Source organism: Oenanthe melanoleuca, chromosome 20 (genome assembly GCF_029582105.1).
Source record: "Oenanthe melanoleuca isolate GR-GAL-2019-014 chromosome 20, OMel1.0, whole genome shotgun sequence".
NCBI classification, from domain to species: domain Eukaryota; kingdom Metazoa; phylum Chordata; class Aves; order Passeriformes; family Muscicapidae; genus Oenanthe; species Oenanthe melanoleuca.
The window spans coordinates 10,619,053-10,638,929 of record NC_079353.1 but is presented as its reverse complement, the minus strand read 5'-3'; the positions used below and the strand labels follow the sequence as shown (position 1 = coordinate 10,638,929).

Below are 19,877 nucleotides of genomic sequence, written 5' to 3'. Positions count from 1 at the left end.
ACAGCTGCATACACAGTTTTGAGATAAAAATGAACCAGGATGCTCCAAAAAAATAGTGTATGCCTTTCATTCTAAAGCTCACAAACTGGTAAGCACAAAGGAATTGTAAACTTGCTTTGCAGTTACTTATTTTTAATTAAATTATTGTCATATATAGATAAGCGTATTATTTTTTGTGTGTGTATTTGGGGGGGGGCCTTCTGAGTGAAGGTTTGGGAAACAGTTCCTGATTGGGGCTTGCAGCTTTAGTGGGGGAATTCAATATGCTGCAGCACCTGGCTGGTAGAAAGGCTGAGTGTGAGCAGACTGAGGAGGTGTCACAGGGATGAACCCTGCTGTGGGGAATGGGAGACAATGCTCTTTCGTGTCTTGTTGCAGAATTCAGTGCTGGAGAACTCCTCCCTGCTCCCGGAGCTCGCGAACAAAAGCACGCAGTGCGACACCGAGGTGCCGCTGCAGAACGGACTGATGGCCTCTGCCAGCCCCTACCAGTACAGCTTCTCCAACGGGGACATCTGGAGCCTGCACGCTGCCCCCGACAGCAGCCCCGGGCACGCGCTGCCCTACGGCAGCCCCGGGCTGGCCGAGGCCGCGCCCTTCTGGGGCGCCTACAAGGAGCACAACCACCAGACGCTGTCGGAACTGAAGCGGCAGCGAGCTGCAGCCAAGCTCCTGCAGCACCCCTTCCTCAGCACCCACTTCAGCACCGGCATGGCAGCGGTGGCTGAGGGCGTGGGCGAGGCCAAGTCGCACTTAATCGAATCCAGGACTTCTCCCTACAGCTCCAACGGGACCTCGGTGTACTACACAGTGTCCAGTGGCGATCCGCCCCTCCTGAAATTCAAAGCTCCCATGGAGGAAATGGAAGAGAAGGTGCACGGGTGCTGCAGGATTTCCTAGTCTGCTCTGTGTCTCACCCCAGAGGAAATGAGACGTGGGTGGGCTGTTGGATCTATCACAGTGGCCAGGTTGTTTGTATTCCAAAGGGAGAATTTGGTTATGGACACCCTGACTGTGGCAGCCTTGTTCATCTCAAATTGTACTTTACCCTGCCAATTACTTCCAATGCAGCTGGATGAGTAGTGCAGGTGGAGCAAGGCTCTTAGGAGAGGAAGGGATGCACATCAACACGATGTCAGAAGAGTCTCCTTAGTCTTGCTCCCTGGGGAAGAAGGTATGGTGTGCTGCCTCCCATCCTTGGGAAGTCATGAGATGCCTTGGAACAAAGAAAGGATCTGAATTCAAATCTTAGTTTCTGAGCCTCTTGCTGTAAGTCACCGAGCAGCTGGAAGGTGACAGTTCAGACCTGTGTTTTCACTCTTAGGTGATGCACACATCTTGGAGGGGGGGTCAGCCCCCATGGGAGGTTTGCAAGAGTGGACAGAGCTGTTTTCCACACAGCTGCATCCAGCACTTCCCGGGCTGGAGCAACAAAGCAAGCAGAGGTGCTGCACTTAGGAAGTTTGCAAGGTGTTACCTCCTTGCAGTGACAGCTCACCATCACAAACTGTGCACTGGCTGGGTCCTGTTCTGCTCGTGTCACCTCGTCACTGCAGACTGCCATCAGGTTTGAAGCAGAACTTTTCCTGGAACAGGCTTCACTCAATAGGCTTTAAAAGTGATGTTGCAATAAAGGGGCCCTGGCAATAGAATTTTACTGCAATAAAATACTGACAAAGGTCTATATTGGGATAAGTAATTTAAAAAAACTTATTTGTACTATTTAGACTCTTAATTTGTTAAAACTGAAAAGACTTTTGTTGATCTCACTTTCCTACTGATTCTGTTTGTTTACTCTGTATGCTCAACACAGATACTAGGGGCAATATGCTTTGTGTTCTGATTTTTTCTGGATTTCCAGAACCACAGGGCTCAGGAGGGATGGGAAGGAAAGGCTTGCCAACACTAACTAGGAGCACCATGAAAGCATTTCTAATCCCATAGATGTGACAACACTTGCATTAACCTGCAGTCTTTGGCTGAGAAATAACTTTAACCATTGCTGTGGTAGTTGAACACTGCAGCAGGACAGGAGATGTTTTGTTCTGTTTTCCAGAAGCTGTCAGCAGTGGGTAGCAGCTGGCAGAGGAATGTTTAAATGCCTGTGTCTGTGGGAGTTGCCTGACACCATCAGAACTTAACAAAGGCTCTGTGCTGTGGAGCAGCTGCAGCTCCAGCACTGTGTCTTGGTGTAGTTCATGTGAGCTCTGACAGCCCACCTGGCAAACACTGGCACGGGGTAACCTGGGCCTTTGGCACTGGCTTTGCAGCAAGTTCAGGCTTTGTGTACCTGGGGAGGTGAAAGGAGAGTGGGACAGCTCTGAGGAACTGGCCACACTTCAGTTGTATCTGAGAACTGTAAACTTTAACTCCTCTGCACAGAGGGGCTGTCACACACAGAACTGTTTGCCTGCATGAATATGTGTCTTCTTGGGCAGCTTAAATTCCAAACTCTGAAGACATAAACCTGTTTGGGTCTCTGTAAGCCATCAGTGAATTAAATCCAGCTCATGTAGTTGTGCTTCAGCCAAGCTACAGCAAATGCAGCTTCCACCCATCTTCCTTTTACCTGGCACCTCTTAGACATCAGTATTCCCTTCACATGTCCTCTTCCTCTGTGGGGATCCTCACAGCCTTAACTTTTTTCTAGGCTATAAAAAGTGGTCTAAGGCTGCCAGTGACTGTTAAGTGCTACCCTCTGCCCCCCATCAAATCCACCTCTTGCTGGGGCTGGATACATTCCCATACAGGGCTGACAATTTAATGGTTTGATTCTCTTTCCTCACCAGTTTTAGGTGCAGTTGATCTGGTTCACTTAAAACCCCAGTTCTGCTAAAGGCAGAGTTTGAAGCATTCAGAGAAGTTGGCCTCCCTCCATTGTTGAAACTTATGCTAATTATAAGACTGGAAAATACTTCTTGTGCTTGACCTTAAGGGATTTTTAAAGTCATTCTCTAGTAGTAAGAGGATGATTTGGTAACTGGAAAGACTTTACTGCATCTGTGTGTGGTTAACAGTGGATCTTCTGATTACCTTAAGTAAATTATTCTGGGATAACACCAAGTGTGGCCTGGCTGTTACAGAACAGGGGAGATGATCTTTCAGGTGCCTCTCTTCCCCCATGGTGGTGAGGTTTGTCTCTTCACATCCACCCTAATGAGTTTTCTGAACTCACTCTAACCAATTTTGGTGCCGCTATCTACTAGGTTGTATATGGTGCAAAATTTGGGCCCAGATGTTGCCTTCCCTCCCAGCAAAGGAGGAGTAGGGCCCTTTTCCTTCTCAGAGCAACTTTGTGTGCTAGCAAGTGTATTGATCTCTGCCTAATTCCAAGGAAATGAAAGGAAGATCACTGAATGCAATAGTGTAAAGTAGTTTAAGGCTTGCTTTCACTGAGAGCTGTTAATACATCAAAACTGCAGGAAACCAGTCCATTTCAGACAAACAGCTTTTTGGCTTCCATTGGTATTTCACATAAGTAAAACTCTGGGAACTCATCATCCTAGCTGTGAAGTCTAGTGGTGTCTGATCAATTGTAATCCATTCTTAATCAGACAAGAAAGTTATTAATGGTAAGAGGCAGGAATGGATAAATCTTGCAGGATATGTTTCACAGCCCTGCCAAGTATTTACCTACCACTGGCTTTGGGCTGAAGTTGCACCAGGGTGTGAGCTGGAAGGCTGCAGAAGAATGGCCTGGAATGGATTCATGCTTCTGTGTGGTGACATTTGAGATGTAATGGTCACTGCCTGTGGAGCACTGGCAGAGCTGTTAATTGTAGGTCTGGGATGAGGAATTCTGTAAGATGGATAATTAACCTGCTTCTGGTGAACTATTTTGTGGAGAATAACAGGCTTTTGGGGGAATAAAAAACACATGGATTCTCTTACACAGGCATTGTAGCAGCCTACCTCTAGGAATAACATTTCTCACTGTAAAATTTAGCAGTGTTACAACAATAATGGGGTTTTGATATCTGCATGTTTTAAAGACCATCCCAGAAAACTCCCAGGTCCAGAGCAGAGGGCACTTGGAACCTAGAAATCATGTTGTGACTGGCATATCTTCATTTATTAGAGGAGCATTTGAGGTTTTTATGATTTACTGAATGGTTTTGAGATCAATAAATATCTAATTATAGATTCAAGGCCAGATTAGAGTCCCAGTTCAATTACCAGTGAGCCAAAGGTTGTAGTTGTTCACAGAGACTGCAAAGATCTGGAATGTGAATGTACTGACAAGTCTATTGCAGGCAGAGGTGCATGAGAATAACCCTTCCTTCTCCTCAAAAAATTTCCCTGTGTGCTGGATTTGTACTGTTTCTAGCAAACTAAGTGGTTGATGAGAGCAGCTTTACATTCCATGTTGAAAGAATTTTGTTAGATAGAGAAAAAGGTGTCTTTGAAAACAATGTCTCTACTTTAGTGAGCTCAGCCAAGGAAGCCCCAGTGCTGAAATGTTAGATAAGGGCTTAAATCCCATTGCTGGGATCTGTTTGAAGTCAGACCTGGACCTGTGTTTCACACACCACACAGTGTGATTTCAGCCCACCTAATTTCACTTCTTTGGTGCTTCTGAATTTTAAAACCCTCCCAGTTCTGATGTGATTCTGTGCCACCTGGATGAGGAACTCATGGTAGGGAAGAAGAGCATGGCAGGGCAATAGCAATAATGACTCAGTGCAATACTCAGTGGAGGCAGAGAGTTCTTGAGTTTATTGAGCAGGGTCTTCCTTCATGGGGTTGAAATCCCTTAAAAGCTCCCAAATGGCATTGCAACTTCTGTCTAGTGTCCTTTTTTTCCTTGGAGCTCTGATTACTCACATCATCCCTGCTGAAACTGAGTCAGTAACCATGGAAAAGGAAATATCCTGAGAAGGCAATAGCACTGGTCTCCAGTGAGTCATGGATGAAATAATGTCTGTCTGCTGGAAGGTTTCTCCCTACACCTGGGTTATTTCTGTGCCTTATACTTGCTAAAGGTAACTTGTCTCTGGAAGGTTTGTGGTGACTATACAGTTCTTGCTGATCTTTAACTTGGAGAGTTTTGCAAGGGGATAACAGTTCAGAGTTCAGAGCGTGCCAGATTTTGACATTATTATTTGCTCTCTTGATTTCTCTGATGATCACCACTTCTCTCTTCCTAAATACGCAGAAAGGAATTGCACAGGGGCTTCCCTGTATTTTAACAAATCACATTGACTAATGTGTCAGTTCTCTACAGGCAGAATCCAGAACACTTGCAGCAGCAAGGTCTCACCTCTTACACCAGAACACATTTACATTTTTTGTTTTCTTTTGCCCGTGGCTGTGCAACAGAACAGTTCTCTCTTTACTGTGTTCATGTTGGCCAAACTGCTAATGGACTTCTCAGTTCCCTCACACAATTCGAGTACCACTGGGCTCTGCAGGCAACATCTGCCATGGCACAATTATGACCTAGAATATTTTGCTGTATTTCAACCATGGAAGCTGTAGTAGAGGAGACTCTGCTCGAGTTACCTGTTCCCAAAGCTACACCAATGCAATGATCTCCACCCACAGCTGGAGGGAGATACGGGTTTTTAAACAGTGCAGATGCAGCCTTAGTATTGCCACCACTATGTCTTCAGCCTTTAGATTGCAGTGAGAGGTTGCAGGAGGGTGGATTACCCTGGTAAAGGCAGGACTGCTGCATGTACAGGACAGTAAGAAATAATGGCAAGCCTTCTGCAATAACTCGTAATTCCACTGATCAGTAGTAAATGATGTACAAATAAAACTTGATGAAATGTATTTTATGTGAAGAAAAAAAATAATGCAAGAACTGTATATTGTATTAGCAGCTTTGTGTATAAAATGGCATTTTGGCAATCAGAGTCTAATATATTTAAAACTTTTTTTAAAAAAAGGATATTTGATATTGTATGGAATTGACTTTATTGCTACTGTAAGTATGAAGATGGTTTCTTAACATGTTGAAGCAATGCATAAAATCTTAAACTTTATGTAAAACTCATGCCAAAAGCGTGTTTGACAGTATTAGCACCTGACTCAGTGTCTTTAATAGAGAGATTGAATTTTTTAATTTAAAAATTATATTAAATTTCTTTTAATAATACAAAAATGCCACTGAGGTTTTTTGGTTTTGTTTTGTAAAATTGGTTTAAGTTTCGGCACTCAGTTAAATATCTCAGCTGTCTACAGCCAGGGGCTGTCTGGAAGAGGAAATCCAGCGGGTGGGTGTAACCTTTTGTTTTAAATGCAGCTCAGGAAGCGTTTGGACAATGCTCTCAGGGACTCGGTGCATGGCCGGAAATTGGACTTGGATGAGGCTTGGGGATCCCTTCCACCGCAGAATATTCCGTGATTCTGTGGAGACAAGCTGGAACACCAAAGCTGTGCCTGCCTTCCCTGGGAGTGTTCAAGGCTTTAGCTCCAGCATTTGTTAGCACTTCTCAAGAAGCCCTTCTCAGAGGGGCTTGATTTTTTCGGGGCTAAAGCTCCGCGATCCCTGCCCGCCCCTGAAGGCGGCGGGGCTCGGGGCAGGGCTGTCCCAGCCGGGAGCTCCATTGAAGGCTGGCAGGGCTCGGGGCAGGGCTCGGGGCAGGGCTGTCCCCAGCCAGGAGCTCCATTGAAGGCTGGCAGGGCTCGGGGCAGGGCTGTCCCAGCCGGGAGCTCCATTGAAGGCTGGCAAGGCTCGGGGCAGGGCTCGGGGCAGGGCTGTCCCAGCCGGGAGCTCCATTGAAGGTTGTCACGGCTCGGGGCAGGGCTGTCCCAGCCGGGAGCTCCATTGAAGGCTGGCAGGGCTCGGGGCAGGGCTGTCCCAGCCGGGAGCTCCATTGAAGGTTGTCACGGCTCGGGGCAGGGCTGTCCCAGCCGGGAGCTCCATTGGAGGCTGGCAGGGCTCGGGGCAGGGCTGTCCCAGCCGGGAGCTCCCCGGTCCCGCCCGGCGGAGGCGGTGCGGCGCTGCCGGAGCCAACGGCGGCGCGGGGCGGGGAAGGCGGCGGCGGCGGCCGCGCTGTTTGGATTCAAACTCGCCATAAGCGCCCGCCGGGCCCGGTGCCTCGCTCCGGCCATGGCCAACGCGTCGCAGTGGCTGGAGGAGGGCTCGGGGCGCTGGCCGCCGCCGGCCGGGCCGTACAGCGAGGCGCAGCGCCTGGCGCTGGAGGAGCTGGTGGCGGGCGGCCCCGAGGCGCTGCGCGCTTTCCTGCGGCGGGAGCAGCTGCCGCCCTTCCTGTCGGAGCCCGAGGTGCAGGACATCGCTCGGGCCGCGCTGCCGCCCGCCGCGGGCCCGGAGCCGGCGGCAGAGCCCTCGGCCGGCGCCTCGCTCGACGCCTCGTCGCTCACCTACTTCCCCGAGCGCTCGGACCTGGAGCCGCCGGCGCTGGAGCTGGGCTGGCCGGGCTTCGCCAGCGGCGCCTTCCGCGGGCTGACGCGGGTGGAGGCGCATTTCCAGCCCGGCTGCGGGGACAGCATCTACGGCTGCAAGGAGGCGGTGCGGCGGCAGATCCGCTCCGCCCGGCAGGTGAGTGCCCGGCAGCGCCCTGCCCTGCCCGGGGCCCCTCTCCCCTGGGTCTGCAAGCTCATAAAAAATGGGCACGAGCAAAGCCAAGTGGCTTTAAAGCCCTTGTCGAGCAGTGTCTCATTAAGGAGGACAACTCGAAAATACGGGAAAAGTGGCACTCTGTTTGCTGCCCCGACGAGCCCTGCCTTTCCCGGGTGCTCTGGAGCGGATGCGCCGAGTGCTCCCGGCCCGCAGCGCTGCTGCCGCGGCCAGCACAGCCTTGCATCCAGCCGATGCTGCTTCCCCGCTGGGCAAGAGGTCTCCCATTCAGGATTCCCCACTGATGTGCTCTGTCAGACAGGTTCGCTTGCAGAAACCTTCTACTGTGCTCTGAAGGGTGTGACACAGAAAAAGCCTCTTCTATTAGAGAAGGTTACCTATGGGATATAACACCATTATTGTATTTCCTTTCCTTAGCTCACTAATTGCGCCCAAGTGACGTATAGAACTGCTTTTTACAGGACTTTTCTCCTACAGGAGCGGACGCTTTTGTTCTTATGCACATAGAAAATCACGTGGCGTAGGAACTTGTAACTGTTCCCTGTAACTCCTGGCATTCCCGGAGTTTATAGCCTCCAACTGTAATCCCCAGCCGGGAACCACCCTTCTCCTTAGCAGCCATTCCATTGGCTCAGCTAGAATTTAAATGTGTAGCTTCCTTTTTGGGTGGCCAGATGAAGCAATCCCTGTCTCTTTTTGTAACGTGCACGGCACACCCTGAATCAGGAACCGAGCGTGGTCTGTACTCCCTTCCCAGGGCAGAAGCTTAGGGAGTGTGTGAGGATGGCATGAACGACTGGATCCTGGCCAGAAACGGTCACAGAGGAAACTCTGTTCTCAGACAATCCCTACAGGTATATGAGACCAGTCTAGTAACTCAAGTAAACACCATAAAGACATTTCTTTTCCCCAAAAACTGTACTTGTTTGTAATATTGTTCCTTGCAGGGTCCTGACAAACACCTTCTCTCACACTGAGCCAAGAGCAAGGCAAACTGCTCCTGCCTCATTTGTGGCTGTGCCTGATCCAGGGAGCATTTTTGTGAACATAAACGGACATTTTTGACACCCTAAAATTTACTGAATGTCAGATTCTGTGTGATACTTCTCAATAATTTCTGAGTTCCTCAAGTTGATGTGAAGACTGGGAAAACTTCAGATGCTGCATAATTTCTTCTCTAACTAAGGCACTCAAATGCAGTTAGTTCATGTGACTTCTGTGATCTTGTCCTTGCTATCCTGAATGCATGAGTAGAAAAAAGGGTTTTCTCTCTTTCCTCTAAATATTTTGGGCAAAACTGTGTCTTTTTCAGCTGCTAATTCTGGGACTAGAACTCAAATGTGCTGTGAATTGAGCTGTCATCTGAAGGCATCAGTGTTCCCAAAGATTTAGGGTGAATTGTTTTGTTTTCAGGGGTGGTTTTCTTACTTGTCTGGTCTTGTCAAAAACATCTTATCGGTTTTTAATCTTCTCCAACACTTAGACAAGTGATGATTGGGTGGCAAGAATCTCAAGACACATGCAAGAAGCCCCAGCATAATGTAACTTTAGAAATACCCATGTGCTTGTGTATGTTATGTGTCAGAACTCAGCCAAACAGAACCAGTCCCTTAGGGAGCAGGACAGAGAATGGGAATGCAAAGCTCAGCCTGTTCCTGTGGGAAAGGTTTCCTGTGAGTACAGGCCATGCCACACACAGAGCAGCTGTGTTGCATGCTTACACACCTTGGGTGTGCTGAGCAGCCTCCATCTGACAAGGGCAGGTGCCAGCTACCCACAGTGGTTGTGTTATCATTGTTCTTTATGCTGGTTTAACAGAAAAGTGGAAAATTCAGTCATAAACCTGAATCCTTTATGCCTTTGTCTCCCTACACCGAAATGATTTTGAAGGGTGAGAACTCTAGCACCAAATCAGTGTTTGAGGTGGCTCTGAATTAGCTGGAGAGATGGTTCCTAAATGTGATATTCCCATCTTAGGATTTGCCTTTTTGAAAGAACTGTTGGGTGAGAAGAGGCATTTCCTGTGAAGGTAAGGGATAGAAACTCAGTAAGAATATAGAAACTAGGAAGAGTCTGGAAATCAGCTGGGGTTTGTGAGATCTGACATCAAGGAGGCCATTTGAGCTAATGCTCCTGTCACTGCTTGAAACACTGAGAGAACAGGTGTGCAGTTGGTTTGTCTGGAGTCCAGATTTCGCTGTGATAGCTTCCCCAGTGTGGCCCCATTACAGGGGATTGTGTAGGAAAGGAGGAGGTGACAGTGTACAAACACATCAGACAGAGGAAAAACCCCTTCAGGCCCATGCTTTGTATGCCTGGGCACAATGAATTTACAGGAGTGTTGTGGGAATATAGAAATATTTTAGAACTTGCCAGGGCCTATGCAGCAGGACGAGGAATTGTGCATGAGGCCCTGGTGATAGCAGCAGGAGAAAATGGCTGGGGGAGGCAGTGGCCTTGTGTCAAATAAATCCCTTGAGTAAGAGATATGACTTCCCTTGCAGGTGATTGCCCTTGTGATGGATTCCTTCACAGACATTGAGATCTTCAGTGACCTTCAGGATGCCTATAGCAACCGCCAAGTCCCTGTCTACATCCTTCTTGACCAGGACTTTGTACCCCATTTCTTGGAAATGTGCAACAATTTGGGAGTTTGTCCTGAGCAGGAAAGTGTAAGTACTAAATTAGGGTCAGTGTGGTTTGTTTTTATTTTTGTGGTACTGGTTATGCATATCCAAAAAACCTGTCTGCAAAGCATCAGACTGCCTTGAAAGGTTAAAGCAGCCTGTCTGTTGCCCATATGATGTGCACCAGCCCTGTGTGCAGTGTGCACTGGCATCCCTGTCCTGAGGGTGCAGCAGTTTTCAGAGATTTAATTTTGCAATATTTAAATAGCTTTATTCTTTGGCTCAAGGAACTGCTTGCTAAGGAAAACAGAAACGTGGGAAGCTAAAGGGTGGCACAGCTCTGGTATCATCTGCTTTCTTTCCTAATACTTGCTTTTAAAAGGGTTTGGATGATGTGAGCCAGGTGATTTGCTGTGAATACAAATGGACATGGTTGCATTATGGCTTGGCTTGGAGAGGCTTATGTTCACTTCAGTAAAAGTTTCTCTGGAGAGGGACAAACACTCCTTCCTTTCTGGGCAGTAGTTAATTGGAGCTGACCTCACCTAATCCAACAACAATTTAGCACTGTGTGACTAAAAACACTCATAGAAACTGTATAAAAAAGTAAATCTCATTCCTATCTTCTAAACTATGCATAGCTGCTTTTAAATGGAATTGCTAATCAAAAGTTTCTAGAAATTAACTTACATTTGCTGTTACTTTTTTCCTTTCTTTTCTGAACCAGATGATGAGAGTTCGAACTCTCACAGGGAGCACGTACTACATGAGGTCAGGTGCCAAAATTGTCGGGAAAGCCAAGGAGAAATTCATGTTAATTGATGGTATTAGAGTGGCAACAGGCTCCTACAGGCAAGTATTGGGATCTGCTGGTGCCCAGTGAAGCTGTAGAAACGGAGATTTGCTGCAAAAAGATGTACTAACTTTGCAGTTTGCCCAGTGTTAGTGAGTGCCAATGGCACATGGACTAGCTGAGTCGAAGTGGAGCTGACACAAATCTGAAAACACCTTTGGAAAACTGGTTTGCACAACTTGTTGCTAGCAGAGAGCTTAGCCATGGCTAAATAGAGTTCTTCTTGCAGAAATGAACAGTCTGTTGGCTTCTTACCTTACCTTGCCTTAATTTTTAAGCTGAGTCTTGCTGTCTGTAGCTGTATTGTTGAAATGCACTGGAGAGTAACTGAGAGTCTTGGTTTGTTTTCAACAGTTTCACATGGTCTGATGGGAGGCTGAACAGCAGCAACTTGCTGGTGTTGTCAGGTCAAGTGGTTGAACACTTTGACCTCCAGTTCAGGATTCTTTATGCCCAGTCACTGCCCATCAGCCCAAAGCGACCGTCCAGCTGCAGGAACAGTGGCATGTTTGATCACCTGCTGACCAGAACAGAATCCTCTAAAGAATATACTGTGGAAGGCAACTTGAGAGCAGAATTTGCTAGATTGTCTAGCACTCCAAAGAAACTGCTGGAAAAAACAGATCAGACTGAATATACTCCTGCAGGAAAGCTTTGTACCCTGGGGCATTCTTGCCTGTGTGAGGAGGAGTTGTTCAGCAATCAAGTGGCTGCAGCGGAGCAGAAAAGTGTATCAACTCAAACTGGCCCGTGGGAAGAGATGGCAACTGTGACCAAGTGTAACGCAGCCACTCAGGCCAGCGCTGCCACAGCAGACACTGGCACCCAGGCCGCTGTCACAGCCAGAGTGACAGGCACTCAGACATCAATTTTGCTGAAGACTGCAGTGACACAGACAAAGGAAGAGGGCACAGAAACACCCCTCCTTCCCAGAAAGCTGTCAAGAGAAGAGTATTTTCTGTCTGGAAAGGCTGTACCCAGCTCTAGCCTGCGATCATTGTCTTCATCATCATCATCCCAGTGCTCCCTTGCAAGCTCTACAGGCTCCATATCCTCTCTGCGGTCCTTTGAATATCCCAGTAGTCACAGGGCCCAATATTTCCAGAAGCTGCACAAAGAGAGGCAGTTGCACTACTCGACGATCAGGTCGAAGCTGAGCCACATGGTGGAGGTGCTGTCGCGGCGGGGCCGTGTCCCTGCCGGCTCCGTGCCGCAGGTCCCCGGCCGGTGTGGCCTGAGGCACAGGCGGGACATCAGCGCCAGCCTGCGCAGCCTCCGCGGCGCCTCGCTCTTTGCCCTCAATAAATGACTCCTCCCTGACCACTCAACACACAGACCCCCGGCTCAGGCTGCTGTCACTTTGTACCTGAAGATTCTTCCCCTTCCGTCCAGCACTTTTACTTCTTTAATGTACACCACTCTCCGGCACTTTGTGTTATACTATGCAATGTAAGCGGTGAAAAAGGAATTATGTAGTAACTACTTGCAGGTTTCTCTTGTGTGCATTAGTGGTGATGATTGTTTTAATTCTGGGTATTTAACCTCAAAACTGAACTTGCTTTCCTGGATTGCTAATGCCCTAGTTTTAATTTATGTAAACTTGGATAAATCTGAGATGCACTGAACTTGCTCAGAGTGGCTTTGGAAATCTATCTTATATCAAGGAATTCTCAATCTTTTTTTCCCAATACTGTCTTTAATGTCTACTTTATCTTTGAAAGGAGAAGAATCAGCTTTTACAGAGAGCCATAAAGCTGATTTTATTCTGTGATACCTTACTCTTCCACTAAAGTTGCAAAGTCTGTTGAAACTGTTGCAGGTTATCTTCAACTGTGTTACTTTTCCATTGTTTAAACCTTCTGGAACTGAATGACCTAACTAGCCCTTTAGTTTGATCATGCTGTTGTGAATTTGTTTAGAGGTATGAAAATATATATGTGTGTGTATATGTGTACTTCCTTCTTTGCAGTGAGCTCCAAGGTGGGACAGCTACTGAGGGCTTGGACAAAGGCCCTATTCAAAAGTAAACTGACAAACACACTACAGAATGTTACGAGTTATCCTGGGTAATGTTAATTTACAAATAACTGTAAGAGTTAAATAAACATTTTTCTCTTTTTAACTGTGGTGTCTGAAATACTCATTCCTGATCTATCATGTTTCCACTACTAACTTGGTTTAAGAAGCTAAAGTGCCATTCTAGTTTTTCAAGATACTTCAAATATTGAGTGGACTTTAGGTCTGGTTGCTTTGCAAAGCCTTTATCTGACCGTTTGCAGGTTTCTGTGCATATCTGTGCTTGCTGGGTCTCTTACCTAAGCAGTGTGTGCAGTCTCTCCCTGAGATGTGACCTGTACTGTTTTTCTTTAGACCTGCATCTCAGTATTTCAGTGGCCAACCACACTGAATTTTGCCAAATCAAATCAGTCTGAGTTATCTGTTTTTATTTAGGGGCATGTGTGTCCAGTAGATGGCACATTTAAGCTGTTGGCTTGAATATTGAATGAATGAATGAATGAATAAAAATATCCACAACTCAAAAGGCCTGCAAGTGTTGAGAAAAACTAACTTTGGTATTCCAGTCTGAAATCTCTATGGACGGCTTAGCTACTTTTATTACTTGGATTTCAGAGCAGTCACTCATTCCTTTACTAAAGGAGGCAGGGAAAAAGGTTCTGTCTGCACTTGTTCAAAATGATAAGGTAGTTTATTACTTGATTTGTGGATCTGGAACGCTGGCAGCAAGCCAAGTTGCAGGGAGGCAGCCAAGATTGCACCTTCAACAGCAATATCGTGTTGTATTTTTAAGAGCACAAGTCCTGCAGTTCTTGAATGTATATAAAATTACCTTTTTTGTTCTATGTGCTTTTTAACTTTATTATACCGTGCAGCTGTTAAGGTACTCTAAAAGGAACAAGAAACAGTTTACAATTAAACTCCTTTTTGCCGTGGAGTTTTCACCTGATTATCGCTGAGCTTTGTCTTCTGTTTATTTGGCATTTTAAATCGGGGTGACTAAGTGACTAAGCGTCGGCGCTCGGTGCTTTCCTGCTGGGGCTATTTGCCCTCTCCAACCTTAGGAGCAGCCTTTTGATCCGGGGCTGGGCTGATCCTCCCTCCTTAGCTGCTGGCGCTCCTGTGGGCGCATCCCTGGGCGTGGGGAAGGCTGCGGGCTGTGCCACCCGTGACCGTCCCGTGGGCGAGCGGCCGGGAGGAGCGGAGCCGGGCGGGAGGCGCGGAGCGCTATAAAGGGCCGGGGCAGCGGCGGGGCGCTCCGGCCATGGCCAACGCGTCGCAGTGGCTGGAGGAGGGCTCGGGGCGCTGGCCGCCGCCGGCCGGGCCGTACAGCGAGGCGCAGCGCCTGGCGCTGGAGGAGCTGGTGGCGGGCGGCCCCGAGGCGCTGCGCGCTTTCCTGCGGCGGGAGCAGCTGCCGCCCTTCCTGTCGGAGCCCGAGGTGCAGGACATCGCTCGGGCCGCGCTGCCGCCCGCCGCGGGCCCGGAGCCGGCGGCAGAGCCCTCGGCCGGCGCCTCGCTCGACGCCTCGTCGCTCACCTACTTCCCCGAGCGCTCGGACCTGGAGCCGCCGGCGCTGGAGCTGGGCTGGCCGGGCTTCGCCAGCGGCGCCTTCCGCGGGCTGACGCGGGTGGAGGCGCATTTCCAGCCCGGCTGCGGGGACAGCATCTACGGCTGCAAGGAGGCGGTGCGCCGCCAGATCCGCTCCGCCCGGCAGGTGAGTGCCCGGCAGCGCCCGCTCCCGCCTGCGCGGCTTCCCGGGGCCACCTCGTCCTGCCCCACTTCGCTTACTCTACATAACCTTCCGATCTTAATTACTTTGCTGTTTCATATTGCTTTATGTCTTTACCAACATCTTTTGTAGTTATTTTAAAATAGCTTCATTATTTGCCAGTTTCCCCCCGCCCCATACTGCCGAAAGCCGAGCCCGGGCTCTCCGGGTGCCGCTAAGTTCCCTCGGGGAGTTGGCACCCGTGAGCGAAACATCCCGAGCGTGCCCATTCCCGGCTCTCTGAAACAGCCATTGCTTCCCCATCCTGCGGAGCATCCACGGCAAGCCCTGGGTTCAGCTCACGGGGAATATCTGTGCGGGTAGGATCTGGCTCTCAAGGGATGTTTTAGTCAGATCCTGAAATATGAGAATCGGGATAATAAGGTGAAGACGAGCCTGTCTTTTATCTCAAACAGAGAGGTGAAATGTAAAAAGCAGTCTGACACAGGTGGTTTTGGGTTTTCTTACTGTTTCTTTTCATATTTGAAAAGTTGAAATAATGGAAAACTCTAGTATTGGAAGTTAGCTCGCCTTTTTCTTCTGGCAATGCTTATGAGGAAAAGATATCTGTTCTCAAGAAGGAAAAAACTTCTTGCTTAGGAAAGAAGAAGGTAGGACAAAACCAGGGATCTAGTTCTATCTCAGGGTGAGGAAGAATACTCTTTATCATAGAAGACTGTACCATGTTCCATAACTACCTGAAAAAAAGGCAGGGGGGATGCTGAGTTTGAAAGGCAAATTTTTCATGTACTATCTCCCTTGCAATGATGTGGAAGCAGCCTAATGGATTCTTCTGAAACTTGTTTCAGATGATTGCCCTGGTTATGGATTCCTTCACAGATACTGATATCTTCACAGACCTCTTGGAAGCCTGTAGCCAACGGCAAGTTAAAGTGTATATCCTTCTAGATCACTCTTCATTTTCTCACTTTCTAAAAATGTGCAAGAATCTGGGAGTTGATCTTGAGGAGGAAAAGGTGAGCCTTGTCATATTTATAAAGGTAGGGGACTGATCCTCTTGTGACTGTAATCTTTGAGCTGTTAAAAGAAGAAATTATTACACCTGCTGCCATGAGTTAAAATGGGTTTTATGTAGCTCCAGCTCTATCTTGAAAGGTTTAACTGTTCTCACAAAAGATAGCAATTAATAAAAAATCTGAAACCTTTGTAATTGGATGTTACAGCTGCCTTCTGAGCACAAATACTAATTGAAAGTTCAAGGAAATGTAGGAGGAATGTCCAGTTCCTAAAGCATGACTGGAGTTGCTTGGGCTCACTGAAACTTTGAAGGCTGAGGGAGAAGCAGGTTCTCAGGATTCTGTGGAATTTGGATCCTGATGATTAGGTAACAGGAATTTTCACAGTCACATTCTGCACAGTCAGTTTATGGTCTTGCCTCTTAATGTCACCTCTTTGCCTAAAAACAAGATAAAATCCTCACTTGGTTCCTAGAGGGTGACTCTTGTGCCAGTGTGCAGTTTATCCAGCATAGTTATTCTGTGTTACTCCTTTAAATGCAATCACTGAACTTTGCAGTGCACCTGACTCTTGCTGTGTCTTTGACAGTTGATGAGGGTTCGGATTATCACGGGGAGCACATACTGCACCAGGTCAGGCACCAAAATCATTGGAAAAGTCCGTGAAAAGTTCATGTTAATTGATGGCATTAGAGTGACAACAGGCTCCTACAGGCAAGTGCCAATTTCTTTCTCTTGCTTTACATGATTTCTCTCCATGGAAATGAAAACCAGCAATACTGCAGAATTGCTTTCCTTATCAGATTTTATGACTGACATTTATCCTTAAAACAGCCCATTGCTCATCTGTTAGGTTGTGAGTACAACATAACTAAATGTGATGAAAGAGAATTTTCAGTCAATTCTTTTGTTACTGATTATTTTGAATTAACTCATAATTTCTCACTCTTCCTTTGCTAGTTTCACATGGACAGATGGGAAGCTGAACAGCAGTAACATTTTGATCCTGTCAGGCCCTGCAGTTGCCCACTTTGACCTGGAATTTCGGATTCTTCATTCACAGTCAAAGCCTATCGACCTCAAAGAGTTTTCCAGCTGCAAGAAGAACAGGGTGTGGGACCAGCTGTTCAGGATAACAGTGGCTTCCAGAGACGTGACCAGGGAACACTTCCTGAGAATGGAATTTCTGTATCTGAGAGCATTTGTAGGAGATCTGAAGAGGAAGAGGAGCTGGCTGCACGCCTCCAGGGAGGCCATGTACTCCCCAAATAACACGATGCACACCTCTCCCCCGCTGACTAAGAGGAATGGCTCCCTGGTTATGAGGCCACACTGGATCATAGAGAGATGAACTGCATGTCCCTGCAGAGCAAGGAGCAGAACCTCAGGAACCACGTCCATCCCTGTCCAGCACTGTCTTGCAGTGTTTGTGAGGGCAGCTGGGAAAGAAACCTCAGACTGCGAGAAAGTGAAACTGCCATTGTGGCTTTGTTCGAAGAATACTATAAAGCCATTAATGACTTCTACTATTCTATTACATTTTCATTTCTCAATCTCTTCATGCATGTTTTAAGCTGGTGGGTTGGCAGCATCATAACTCAGTAGCTCAACCTTTTTTTTTTAAAATAAATCAAGGTATTGAAATTCATATTGCTTGAAAGTCTGTCCCAAGGTGAAAGCAGGCTCTGAAATCAGTCTTGGTCTTGTGTTTTACAAACTCTCCACTAACTAGTTCACAACACAGAACAGGAGTAACCCTAATCTAGAAACCAGTGGGTCAGTACCACACTACTGCTTCTCTAATGTTACATTTTCTCATACAAAGCTGTGCTGGCAGGCAGAACAAGCTAATGTGTCAGCAAACAAGGCTTTAGCAGTGACTGAATTTCAAATGGCCTCTGTATTAGACTGTTTGGATTGTTGGACATCATGCAATAATGTATGCAAGGAATAATATTCTAAAGGATCCACTATGTTTGTAGGAGAGCCAAGTGAGACCAATTCCTTGGCATTACCAGACAGACTTTTTGTTTTCTTTGTAGCTGCTGCTGCTGTCTGATCTTGTGGGAAAAATTGAGTAAATCTGAGATCTGTGAAGCTGCTGCCTCTTCACAAAAGTTCTAATTTCCCCAAAAATGCAATGACACAGCAGTCAGCAACAGAACCATTTTTAAGGTCTCTTGGAAGCTCAATATTTTTATTATTATTTTTTAATCCATTCATTACTGGAGGGGGAAAAAAACACCCTCAGATGAATAATCTATCTTCCCAAACAGCTGCACATTGAGGTACAGAAGTTCCAGCATCAGCCAGTGCAGATATTCATTAGTCAAAACAAAGGTTTACCATTTCTCAATTGTTCTTGTGGCTCTTCTACTGCAAAATACTCGGGTATGTGCTTGTGTGAGTGTTTTGTGGGTTCTGGGCTTCAAAGGGGAAGGTTAAAACTTGGCAGGGGAATTTCACATGGGTTTCAGCTAAGCAGCAGCAAGGTAACATTAAAATGGACAGATGGATCTTACAAAAATGGACATTGCAAAAATGTACTGCTGATTAGTATGCAACTCATCTGGGCCCTCTTTCTTCTGCACTTACAATCATGGAAATGTAATAATTCTGGCTCTCCTAATCTGTAAATATTCAACAGTTCATATGTTTGTACTATTAATTTCCATCCAGATGTAAAGAAGTTTGAAATATGTATTTTTATTCTTAGCTATATTTTCCATAAAGGCAAGCCCCATACAGTGTTGAACTCTGTGCAAAATACTGTTTGTGCAATCTTATTTTCATAATAATTATCTGTATATATTTTGTCAAGTATAACTTTTCCACTTTGTTATTCATCTCATTAATAGGCAGCTCTTTCCATATTGGATTTTTTCTCAACAATTACTAATATATTGATGATACAAAATACTGCGAGTCGTGTTTATTTTTGATAGTGTGGATTTAATATCCAAAGTACATTGAAAAACCTACTTAGAACTTTAAGAACATCATAATTATAACTAAGTAACCTCTTTTACATGTGGTTACTCAGCAAAACAAGGACCATGGAAGTAGTGTTGTGAGGTGCAGTTTGTGTTAATCACCATAACTGCACTGCTAGCATGGGAAGTTATAAGAATGTAAGATGTGAGTAGATTTTTATTTTCCCATAAGCATGAATATGTGACAGCATTACTAAACTTTCTATTTTTTATATTTCCTCTAGCTTCTACTTCAAAGCCTGTATTAAGATTGATTCAATAGTAACTTCCATGGGCTTTCATGTGTGTGTTTGTGGTTTAAACAGCCTGTAAGTAGCCTGGGGTGGGGCACAGCTCCATCTATTCACAGGGACTTTTGGGCAATGATCTTTCGACCCCATTAAATCCTGTGTGCTCTCGTAGGTTGGGGCTAACGGGTTGGGTTGGAAAAGACCTTAAAGCTGATCTCATCCCACCCCCTGCCATGGCAGGGACACCTTCCACTATCCCAGGCTGCTCCAAGCCCCATCCAACCCGGCCTTGGGCACTGCCAGGGATGGAGCAGCCACAGCTGCTCTGGTCAGGGCCTCTCCTGATCCCAATTCATCCCTCATTCCCTTATAGTCCACTGTTCCTCAGGCAGCCACGGTAGTGCTGCCAGCCTACCCACCCGCACGGCAGTTTGCCAAATACTAGATGTTACTAAATGCTGACAGGAACAGCCCTGTGTCTTGGTTCCAATATTTGGCAATATTCAGCCCATGGGGCAGTGGGGGCAGAAAGGCAGGTCTGTTAATGAGTGCTGGCAGTAACTCCGCTGTGTGTTGGTTGCCGTATTTGGCAATATTTGGCTCTATAGGGTCGAGAGGGCAGAAAGGCAGATCTGTTTCTGAATCCTGACTAACTCTGTTGTGTCTTAGTTGAAGTATTTGATAATATCTGGCCCTGTTATGGGGCTGTGAGGGCAGAAAGGCAGATCTGTTACTAAGCGCTGGCAGTAACTCCACTGTGCCTTGGTTGCAGTATTCAGCAATATTTGGCCCTACAGAGTCGAGAGGGCAGAAAGACAGTATTTGACAGTATTTGACAATATTGGACAATATCGGACAATATTGGAC

The 19,877-nt window shown here is 46.8% G+C and overlaps 3 protein-coding genes across 3 annotated transcripts in view; all 3 read left to right on the top strand.

Moving 5' to 3' along the window:
- PPP1R16B (protein phosphatase 1 regulatory subunit 16B) overlaps window positions 1-6,104 on the top strand; it is a 57,280-nt gene extending 51,176 nt beyond the window's left edge. The window contains exon 11 of the mRNA XM_056507651.1: window positions 379-6,104. Coding sequence (XP_056363626.1) covers window positions 379-900 — 522 coding nt within the window. The 3' untranslated portion in view covers window positions 901-6,104. The remainder of the gene's footprint in view (window positions 1-378) is intronic.
- An 801-nt stretch (window positions 6,105-6,905) lies between these two features.
- LOC130261365 (protein FAM83D-B-like) lies at window positions 6,906-13,457 on the top strand. Its single transcript, XM_056507498.1, has 4 exons — window positions 6,906-7,507; window positions 10,051-10,218; window positions 10,901-11,025; window positions 11,381-13,457. The coding sequence occupies exons 1-4, from the start codon at window positions 7,058-7,060 to the stop codon at window positions 12,333-12,335; spliced, it is 1,698 nt and encodes a 565-aa protein (XP_056363473.1). The 5' UTR covers window positions 6,906-7,057; the 3' UTR covers window positions 12,336-13,457.
- Window positions 13,458-18,700, top strand: LOC130261366 (protein FAM83D-B-like). The gene is made up of 4 exons (XM_056507499.1): window positions 13,458-14,756; window positions 15,620-15,787; window positions 16,377-16,501; window positions 16,748-18,700. The coding sequence occupies exons 1-4, from the start codon at window positions 14,307-14,309 to the stop codon at window positions 17,136-17,138; spliced, it is 1,134 nt and encodes a 377-aa protein (XP_056363474.1). The 5' UTR covers window positions 13,458-14,306; the 3' UTR covers window positions 17,139-18,700.
- Window positions 18,701-19,877: the final 1,177 nt, after the last annotated feature.